We start from the raw sequence: 11,548 nt of genomic DNA on the forward strand, positions 1-11,548 counted from the left end.
AGGGTTTGCCTGGCCTTTAGATCAAAACGCTGCGTTTTGCTTATTGAACGCGCTCATGAACCGGCCACACCTGTGTTCGAACCTTCGCTCATGTACTTTTCATTTTTTCCAACTGTTTTTCCATGGAGCGCTTGTGACTGCCTGGACCTGGGTTCGAATCCTGGCTTAGTACATTTCTGAATTCCAGTTAATTTTATTTGAGCGCTCCTATTGACCTTGCGCATGTGTGTTCGATTCCTGGCAATGTATTTTGTGAAATTAATTTCTGAGCGCCTTTTGTCAACCATGCTAACCTGTGTTCGAACCTGGCTGATTGTATTTTGTTGAATTTCTTTCAAAACATTTGTTTCCCTCCTATTTTCATGCATGATCCATTTTATTTCATTCAACTTCCAAAAATCATAAAAAATGGAAAACATGTCCAAATTAGTTCAAACTTTTCTCCACATGCTTGTGTTGATGTTTATTATTTTTTGATGTTTATTTCATGATTTTTGTGCTTCTGGATTTTTAATTGGGAATTGTTGTTTGAACATGATGCCAAATTGACATGTTATGCTATATGCTTTGTAAGATGCTCATGATTTATCCAATTGGTGTGATTTTTGACATGCTTGATCCTAACATGTTATATGAATGTTTCATCCCTGGTTTGAATTTTTTATCATGGTCTACCACTGTTTTGGACACATGAACATATAGTGTGACAATTTGTGTCACAATTGGTATGTTGCATTTGTACATTTTCATTCATATGCCATTTGATCTCTTCTGGAGTTGAGCTTTTGTATGATGTCCATTCTTAACATGAGGAGCCTGTATCAAAAATTTCATGATCATTGGATACATTTCTGTTTTAATGTGGATTTTCTATTCTTGATGTCCAATTTTGATCACATTGTTTGCCTTTGCTTTATATTGTTCATGTGATGGCTTTGCCTTTTGAATTGGCTTTGGTCCTTTTGAGGACTTTTTCTTGCTTGATTGAATGTGCTTCATGTGAAATATTGACTTCTGTTTTGGTCATTTGACTTGCCTTTGACCCTAGTCTTTGTACTAGTGGTTTGTACTCACCAATTGTGTTTGTGTTTCAGGTATTTAGCACTAATGGTTGGTTTGCTCATTATTTGAGATGCAAGTTTGCTTTGATTACTAACTCTTGTTGTGTTGTAGGTCCATTGATGTGATGAACTCACTTGAGTGCTTGCATTTGAGACTTGCATTGTGTATAATTGTTGGATTATTCCACTGTTGTCTGTTTGGTTTTCTGAATACAATATTAATTGTTTGGCTTTTTACACAGGTACATTAGTCGCTTCTAGCTTGCTTTGCTTTTGCTTTGGAGTGTGGTTGGTACACCACTGAGGTAGTTTAGCCTTCTCACTCCATGTAGTCTGGAAGCCCTGTCGCTTTTTTTTGGCAGGCGTTTGGCTGAAGTCCTCCTTAAGAGGCAATGACTGTGTTTGTTTATATTTGTGCCAAAGACCTCCTTGTGAAGGCATGTTACTTGTTAAGTCCTCCTAAGTGAAGAGGCAATTGACAGATAGAAGGGATTAGCAATCAATCCCCTGTTAGTTGAGTCGTTCATTATGCTCGCACTACGTGCTGATGCTCTTGAACAATGTACCTAAGATCTTGTATAGAGTCAGTCAAGTGGAATAGGGTCCCTCAATCTGGACCCCCACGCTTTCATTGATTCAAGCTCACCCAGGCCAGGGTTAAGAGCATGAGTCTGATCCTCATTACCTTTCATCAGCTTCACCCTAACTCTCAATGTTAGTGGTTAAGAGCTTCAGCACACCCCTACAGTTTTGGCTTGTTTGTCGAGGTTGATATGACCCCTTGACTAAAGCCCAACCATTTGTCTGAGCCTCTTGTTTGTATATAGAGTGTGATGATTGCTGGAATGTTTATCTGCTTTTCACTTCTTATCTCCTTTTTTGTAGGAGTCGTACGATCAACTTTCGAGGAAGTTGAACGTATGTAGAGATAGACTTGAGTTGACTCACTTCCTGTGTGAGTCAAACTCTTGTTAGAGACCTCAACCTAGGGTTATTGTTTGCATGACGACTATTAGGCTCGAGTCAGTCTCCCTTTTAGTTCGTTATTCCCTTGGTCTCTGGTTAGGAGAGTTTCTCCTCTGTTAAAGGGAACTACGTCGCCCTGATTCTCATTCCAGATGAGATACGTAGGCAGGAGATCGTGAGAGATCTCTCCGGGCACCCTTTTTCTTTTTTCAACCTTTTCTGTGTGTTGGCATGACTATTAGGCTCGAGTTCCAGACTCCCTTTTAGTTTGTCAGTTGGAGAACCTTTGGTGTTCGATGGTTAGCGATTGTTTATTTGTTTGGAGTCGGATGTAAGCCCATCGATTGACATTCTGTTTCTTGTTGTGTGTGTTTGGAGTCGGATGTAAGACCAGCTATTGGCATTCTGTTTCCTTGTGTGCTGTTTGTTTGGAGTCGGATGTAAGCCCAGCTATTGGCATTCTGTTTCCTTGTTGAGTTTTTCTTTTGACGTCTCAGCGTCTCTGTTTGGTGTTTTGTTTCGGCGTGTGTTAGCCGAACTACGACAGCTCTGATTCTCATTTCAGATGAGATACGTAGGCATAGGATGCGATATCCTAGCGAGCATGCCTCCCATTTCCCCGAACTACGTTGACTCTGATGTTTGTTTCTGACAAACTACGTAGGCCCAGGATGCGATATCCTGCCGAGTCCCCTTCCTCCATCCTCTTTCACCTGTTTTTATTCCAATGTGTGCATTTCTTTGAGCAGTTTGTCAGCAACCTTTTCCTATCCTTTTGAGCGTGGATCCCGTCGAGTACGGCGGACGTGAGGGGTGCTAATACCTTCCCCTTGCGTAACCGACTCCCGTACCTTGCAATCTCTGGTCGTAAGACCGTTCCTTTCCCTTTTCTTAGGTTAGTCCAACGCTCCCTTTCCGTCATAGGATGAATAGCGTCGGTGGCGGCTCTGTAAACTGTTTTTTTCCGCCGGTTGTTTTTCGCGTTGCGACAAACATCTCGCCTGCGAAGAAAACTACTGTTAGGAAGTCTCCTGTTAAAGTACTTGTTGTTCATTTGGATAACATCTCCTTCCATCTTGAGGATGAAGCTGCTAAGTGGAAATTTGTGATTCAGAGAAGGGTAGTTGTGGAAAGGGAATTGGGAAAAGATGTTGCTGATGTCAAGGAGGTCATGGACCTGATACAAGTTGTTGGGTTTTGAAGACTGTTGTTGGGTTCTCTCAATTCTACAAAGGTTTAGTCAAGGAATTTATTGTTAATATTCCTGAGGATATTTCTGATAAGAACAACAAGGAGTTCTGCAAGGTGTATGTGAGGGGTAAGTGTATAACATTCTCTCCTACTGTTATGAATAATTTTCTAGGCAGAAATAATGAGGGTGCAGGAGAATTAGAGGTTACAAACAATCAGGTCTGTATGGAGATTACAGTTAAGCAAGTGAAAGTTTGGCCTTTTAAAAAGCATCTTCCTGCTGGGAAGTTGACTATCAAGTATGCTATCCTGCATAAAATAGGAGCTGCTAACTGGGTCCCTACCAACCATATCTCCACCATTGCTAATACTCTTGGGAGGTTTATTTTTGTTGTTGGGACAAAAGTGAAATTTGACTATGGTAGATTTATGTTTGATCAAATCATCAAGCATACAACTACTAATGCAGTTAAGCTGCCAATTACCTTTCCCTCTATGATCTGTGGAATTATCTTGAATCAACATCCTGGTATTCTGTGCTCAAATGATTTACCTAGTAGGAGAAAACCAGCTTTGTCTGTGCATTACAAACTCTTTGAAGGCAGTCATGTCGAGGATATTGTCATGACATCGGCCATGAGGAGGCCAGTCTCAAAAGTTGGAGCAATTGCTGAGCTTAAGGAGACATGTAAAGAGCTAGGTGAAGGGATTAGGGTAGCCATAGCTAGAAAACAATCTTTGGAAGCCTTGATTGAAAGCTTGGAGCAGGCTGAGGGTGAAAATGTTGAACATGCTAATGTCAGCCATGAAGAAGAAGCTGAAGCCCACACCTCTAGTGAGAGGTCTACTAACAATGATGATGCAAGTGGCGATTCTGCTTCTGGTGCTGCTGAAGAGGCTACAAACTCAATCTCTACTGAGTAACTTTGTTGACCTTGGTCCCTCTTGTTTTTGATGGTTTTTGTTTGGTTTTCTGTTTGGTGGGTGTTTTTTTTATTTATTTCTCAGACTTCTTACAACTGTGTTTGTACTTGATGATGTAACTCTTTAACTTCTGGTATTTTTGTTAATGACTAGATAGACATTTATTTTGTCTCTTTGGTCTCTTTTGGCTAAAAAGGGGGAGAAGTAGTTGTAGATGTAGCTGAGTATCTTAGCTTAGCTCAGTAGTATTGTTGTTGCTCTGCTTGTCTGATACAGGGGGAGAATTCTGGTATTTATTTGTTTGGTACATGGGGAGAATTCTCTATGTTCTATTTGTGTGAAGCAGTGTGGCTGTTGCTTGTTGTGGACTGGATTAAGGGGGAGTTGTTGTGTTCTGGGAAGTTGCATGGACTTGACGAAGAGTACAAGCACTTGTGTGTCCTGATGTTTGCTAGTTGGTTCTTGCTAGTGTTGTATGTGCAAGTGCTTGTGTGTTTACTAGTTGTTATTTTTGCTAGTGACGTGTGTATGTTTTTTTCTGCTGCTGAACTGATGCTCTGATTGATTTCTTGTGAACGTGTGATCTGCTGTTTATTTTAGCCAAAATTTGCCAAAGGGGGGGTTTGTTGGTTCTATGAATTGGCATCAATTTTGGTAAAACTTCATGTTATCACAAGATGTCACGCTTGTAATCTTGACATGTGATATCAGCCTTCTGCAGGTTGTTTAATATGGTTGTGCATGATTTATTCAAGATGTCAGACCCGATGTTACGACATGTGCATATAGAATATTCAGTCTGAATGTTATGTATTTTGTTGTTGCGCTTTTCATGCAAGTCTTTGTGTGCTTATGTGGAGATTGCATGCATTATTCAAGGAGTAATTCTATTTAAAGCCAGAATATTCTGTTTCCCAAAAAGGAATGATTCGCTGCTATTTCTTAGGGAATATGCAATAAATAGAATTAGGGTTTCATGCTGCCCAGGCCCATTTAGAAAGCTTCTATTTAAAGACTTTGTAAACCCTGTTTTATTGACAAAAAATACGAACGTGAAGTGAGTGAGGATTAGGATTTTAGTCTTGTTTGAGTTTGTGAATTATGAGCCATTCATCCATCTTGTTGATGTGTGAATTGGACTGAGTATTTGAGTTGTAATTTGTCCACTCTAAGCTTTGAAGTACGAGTGTATTTGTTTACTTAATTGAAGCTTTTAAGCAAGATCAAGTGTGTGTCCTTGAAGTGTGTCTTCTTTCTTGTTGATATTTGTTCTAGTATCACTGTTGTGATTGAGGGGGAGTGAGTAGGGTCTCATGTCTAAGAGTTCTTAGATAGAAATCACACGGGTAGAGATTAGGTGAAAAGACTGTAACTTGAAGTTGTTTGCTAAGAGTCTTTAAACTAATTTTGTTTAGTGGATTTACTTCCTGGCTTGGTAGCCCCCGGACGTAGGTGTGTTTGCACCGAACGTGGTTAACAATTGCTTGTGTCGTTTTTCAATTGTTTCCTGATTTTTATTATATTCATATTTCACTTGTTGTTCAGATATTAGTGTCGTGACATTACCTTTGACATCTCATATCTGATACCAGAATTACAAGATTGGTAAGCAGTAGAATCAGACTTTTCTCATCTGGTAACGATTGGAGACCGTATTGAGAAAGGCTTGAGGGATGGAAAAATTTGAGGAGCTGTTGGGGTCCCCACTGCCCCGAAAAAGTATTATGAAGGTTTCCAGAAGAAGAAAGAAGGTGACACAAATGGTATCTCAAGGGGTTATAAGGGTAAGCAACAAATTTCATATGACCAAGTCGTCGCTGTAGTACCCATACCATACCAGCAACCAACACAACAACAACAGGTTTATCAGCAACAACCTCCACAACAACGACAACAATAAAATGCCATTCCGCAACGACAATTCAAACCAAGGCCACCACGAAGGCAACTTGACCCTCTACCTGTGCCTTACAGCCATATATTTCCGTACATGCAGAAAGAAGGATTGTTAACCTTAAGAGAGTTAAAGCCAACCACCTTCCCGTATCCTCCCGGATATGATGTGAATGCCCACTTTGAGTTTCATATGGATGTCCCTGGCCATACCCTAGAAAATTGTTATGCATTCCATAATCGTGTGCAAGATCTAATTGAAGCTAAGGTTGTCACCTTTACTCTGAGACGCCCGAATGTAAACACCAATCCCATGCCAACACATGGAGGTGTGTCAGTCAGTGCCATCGAAGAAGTCAATAAAGGTGAACTGATCAAGAAAGTTGAAGAAATTCAAACTCCTATTGTCGTGATAGGTGTATAATTGTTGAAGAGTGGTCTGATCCCAATAGACTTAGCTGATGAAGAAAATCTTGAAGAGTTGAAGAGTTTTATCCAGCAAATGTTGGATCAAGGTGAGATGCAAATCGAGCGCCGCAACAAAGACATGAAAGAAAAATAAATAGTTGTGATTGACATTCCTTATTACGCAATCAATGTGGAGATCCCCATCACTCAGTTAGTGATATAATTTCCATCACCCTTCGCATATGAAGATGAAAAAGCAGTATCGTGGGTATATCAACCCAGGGCTTTTAAGCAGAGGCAGGAAGACCAACCTGTGGTCATCAATGAGCCAAATGTTACCTCTATTGTGGGACCAGCTGGAATGACACGCAGTGGCCGAATGTTTGCACCAAGAATTGTTGACGCGTCTTCCAAAGCTAAAGGGAAGGAGGTCTCCACCCATGTCCAAATTCCTACTCCAAACCTTGAATTACAAGAAATGCACTTATCTCCGAAAGATGCCGTTACCCGAGAGGAAGCAGAGGAATTTCTGAAGATAATTAAGAAGAGTGACTACAAGGTAGTTGATCAGTTAAATCAAACCCCTTCGAAGATATCCATGTTGTCTTTATTACTCAGCTCAGAGGCACATAGTGATTCGTTGATGAAGGTATTGAGTGCGGATCGTATTACGAAAGACTTCACAGTAGAACAATTTGATGATGTGATCTCTTATGTAACCACTAGAAACTTCCTAGGGTTTAATGATGATGAGCTACCTGCCGAAGGGAAGAATCACAAAAAAGCTATACATATTTCCTTGAGATGCATAAACACCTTATTATAAAGAGTTTTGGTGGATACAAGTTCTTCTTTAAACGTTATCCCGAAGACTACACTAGTGAAATTGCCTTTGGAAGGACTAAACATGAAGCCTAGCACTCTGATAGTGAAGGCTTTTGATGGCTCAAGAAGAGCATTAATAGGGGAGGTTGACTTGCCAATTAAGATTGGCCCGTCTGTCTTCACCATTACATTCCAAGTTATGGATATACACCCTGTGTATAATTGCTTGCTCGGGAGATCTTGGATTCACTCTGCGGGCGCAGTAACCTCTACCTTACACCAAAAGCTAAAATTCATCACGAATGACAAGATGATCGTGATTGGAGGTGAAGAGGACAACTTGGTTATCCACTTGACTTCTTTTAGATATATCGAAGTGGAAGGCGAAATTACTGAGACACCTTTCTAGTCCTTGGAAGTGGTAAATGTATTGACAGTCCAACAGATATCTGAGTCACCAAAATCAGAGTTGTCAATGGCCTCCTGGTAAGGAGCTAAAGCTGCTATAGACAATAGGAATGCCCAAAGCTGGGGCAAGGTGATAGAAGTATGCGAGAAGTGGGATAAGTTTGGTTTGGGAGATGAACCATCCTCGATTGAAGCAAGTAGTCAGCATGACAAGAAGCAGGTTCCTCTCGTTGAAGATACATTTACTAGTGTTGGTCATATCTTTGGTGATCAAGTTTCAATGATTAACGATGAGGCTTATAATGAGGCAGTGTCCAGTTGGGTACGTCAAGCAGCGCCCAACGAAGAACTAAAGAACTGGAAGACTGTGGAAATCTCCCAATTCTTTCAAAAGTAATTTTATTGTTTTAATCAAAACCATGTGCTCTGCCCAAGGCACAATGGTATGTTATAGGGCCTCCTTATTTTTAGAATTTTGATTATCATTAATAAAATGGAAATTTGCATCAAACTTTTGCTCATTTCCTTTCATATTTTTATATATACGATAAAAAATGGCATTAATTCTTATGCACGCACTTTCTAAATAAACTGCATAAATCATAACATGCAGAGACACCACTGAGACCATTGATAACGACATTGCTATGGTCTTGCATGATTTTGACTGTCCAATTTACCAAGCCGAAGACGAAGGCGGGGAAGATTGTGAACTCCCTGAAGAGTTGGCCAGATTACTCAAACAAGAAGAGAAAGTCATTCAACCATACCAAGAGGACGTCGAAGTCATCAATCTCGGAACGGAGGAAGGCAAGAAAGAAGTAAGGATAGGCGCCACCCTTTAAGATACAGTGAAGGCAATACTGATAGAGCTCCTCCACGAGTATGCTGACGTGTTTGCTTGGTCATACCAAGATCTGTTTGGGCTAGATACTGATATTGTTATGCATAAGCTTCCACTTAAAGAAGAATGCTCTGCTGTCAAACAAAAGCTAAGAAGAACTCATCCAGACATGGCTCTCAAGATTAGAGAGGAAGTGAGAAAGCAGTTTGATGTTGGGTTTTTAGAAGTTGCCAAGTGCCCATAATGGGTTGCTAACATCGTACCAGTACCAAAGAAGGATGGAAAAGTACGCATGTGTGTTGACTACCGAGACCTAAACAGAGCTAGTCCTAAAGACGATTTACCATTACCTTACATTGATGTATTGGTAGATAACACATCTCAGCTCTCCGTGTTTTCCTTCATGGATGGTTTCTCCAGGTATAACCATATTAAAATGGATCCGGAGGACATGGAGAAGACTACATTCATCACCCCTTGGGGGACCTTCTGTTACAAGGTGATGCCGTTCGGGTTGAAAAATGCAGGGGCAACATATCATTGTGCCATGGTGACTCTCTTTGATGACATGATTCATAAAGAGATCGAAGTGTATGTTGATGATATGATCACCAAATCCCAAACAGAAGAGGAGCACATCACTAATTTGGACAAGTTATTTGCTCGACTAAGGAAGTTTAGGTTGAGGCTTAACCCCAACAAATGCACATTTGGGGTTCGATCTGGGAAGCTTTTGGGCTTTATTGTGAGCCAAAAAGGAATTGAGGCAGATCCTGACAAGGTCAGAGCCATTCAGAACATGCCGGCGCCGAAGACTGAGAAAGAGGTTTGTGGTTTCTTGGGAAGATTAAATTACATCGCCAGGTTTATCTCTCATCTCACTGCCACATGTAAACCAATATTCAAGCTTCTGAGGAAAAATCAAGAAGTTGAATGGAATGATGATTGCCAAACAACCTTTGACAAAATTAAAGAATACTTACAAGAACCGCCAATTTTAATGCCCCTTGCTCAGGGAAGACCTCTCATCATGTACTTAATAGTACTCGACGAATCTATGGGTTGTGTGTTGGGTGTAGTGGTAAATTCATTATCATCAAGCTATGGATAAGCTAGACATCAATAAAACCAGAGTCGCCACCGCGCTTTTATTGTTTCCAAGGGAAAAGGGAAAAAGTACGAACAAAACCCAAAAAGTAAGAAGTTTTCAAATCAAAACTAATAAAAATGTCAGAGATTACAGGTAAGGGGGTTGGTTACACAGAGGGAAGGTGTTAGCACCCAAAGTGTCCTAGGTACTCCTAGGGAGCCCTTTTTTGTGTCCATATGTATTTTGGACAAAGTGATGTTTACAAACAAATAGAATGGGAAGATGAGAAAAGAATTCATTAATTATATTTTTGTGTTTAACAAGCCCTTCGGACTTGTGCCTACGTACCAACATAAAAATGAGGGATCAAAACCTCGTAGTTCGTGATACAAATTTCAAAGTGAGTGAATTGTTTTTAACAAAAATTAAGTTTGAAAGGCACAAAGGCCCAAAGATGGTGTGAATGAGTTAGTTCTTTTTTTGGATTTTTGAAAGTTTAAGTCAAGTATAATTAAGTCTCTTTACAAGTTTGATTTAAGAAAAGAAGTTTGAAAATGCAATGGCATAAGGCCAAAGTTTCTATCTTTTTGAAAAGTGGTCAAAGTTTGGAACAAAATAAGTTCACACAAAGAAAATTTTAAAAGGAGGGAGAGATTTTGAAATTTAAGAAATGGGGATAAGATGAAGAGACTAATCCTATGCACAAAATTAAAAGTTAAGGGTTAAAAAGATCTGACCAATGGGTAGCAATCCAATAGACAAGAATGTCAATAGAAACCCAAATTCCCTTGGACACTTAGAATCAAGCAACACACAATGCATACAATATCAATCTTGAAGAGCAAGGCATCAAATAAAGATAGCCACATCCAAGCTTAACCACTCCATGATCTTCTTCAAATTAGCCCGTGTAACAAATGAATTCCACAAGTCACAGGTTCAAAATAACAGCTTCATAATTATCATGTTGCACATGAACTCAAAGGGATCTTGAATGATGTATCAGATGAAGTTTCAAATTGCAATCACTTGGTTTCACAAAAGTTAGAATTGGCCAAGTCCTTTAGCATAGGGATGTTGCCTAAGTTCTAAGTCCATTTGTCCAAGATCAAGTCAACAGTCCACGCAAAAGTTTTTTAGGGTTTTTGTTGTTATTATGTACATTAATGGTCAGTGACCACACAAGCAAACAAAATATACACAAACAAGATATATCACACAATATGGTCTAAATGGACAAAAGGAAAATGACATTAACATAAACAATTAGAATGATATGAATAATGGCAAATGAATAAAGACTAAAATTAAATGATATTAAAGTAAATGGCTTGAAATTAAAAGTTAGTTGTTAATGAGTTAGAAGTTAGTATTGTTTTGCTTTTGCTTTTCATTTTTAAGTCATTCTTTGGAGAACACTCAACCCACTTATCACAAGCATGGATCCTTGAGCCAAGACATCTTCCAAAGGAAGGAAAAAAGGCCAAGTTTGCATACAATACCATGAAAGATGGGAGACTTATAATCTCACTAACTAGAATGATATGCCTTTTGTTTCACAAATTTAGTGCTATATTAAGCAATCGTAATTGGACTTATGTAGAAGTCATAACTATTTGAGGTCGGGCAATAGAATTTTGGTGTTAATGCATGTTAGAGACATAGTATAATGGACTATTCTCATGAAACATACCACACACAAAAAGAATATGCAAAAGAGGTGGCCTAATCTCATCCATACTTATGTTGATTTTTCAATCAACTAGCCTTAAGAATTTGAGATATCATAGGCCAAATGAGATGAATGCATAAAGAATGGGAATGAGATGAAGTGGGAGGGGAATGGATCAAAACTCAAATTGGTCAAAGGAGGACTTTTACCAAATTAATATCATCCATTCATTTTGGGAGATGGAATGTACATTCCATCAATCCCCT

General features: G+C 39.5%; 1 protein-coding gene across 1 annotated transcript; it reads left to right on the forward strand.

The window, feature by feature from the left end:
• The first annotated feature begins 3,374 nt into the window (after positions 1 to 3,374).
• LOC127095123 (uncharacterized) lies at positions 3,375 to 4,142 on the forward strand. Its single transcript, XM_051033857.1, has one exon. It carries the CDS (start codon positions 3,375 to 3,377, stop codon positions 4,140 to 4,142), a length of 768 nt encoding a protein of 255 aa, XP_050889814.1.
• Positions 4,143 to 11,548: the final 7,406 nt, after the last annotated feature.

This window comes from Lathyrus oleraceus, chromosome 6 (assembly GCF_024323335.1).
Source record: "Lathyrus oleraceus cultivar Zhongwan6 chromosome 6, CAAS_Psat_ZW6_1.0, whole genome shotgun sequence".
NCBI classification, from domain to species: Eukaryota; Viridiplantae; Streptophyta; class Magnoliopsida; order Fabales; family Fabaceae; genus Lathyrus; species Lathyrus oleraceus.

Excerpts from the sequence above, each read along its gene's own strand:
- LOC127095123 (XM_051033857.1), top strand. The coding sequence starts at position 3,375 with ATGAATAATTTTCTAGGCAGAAATAATGAGGGTGCAGGAGAATTAGAG.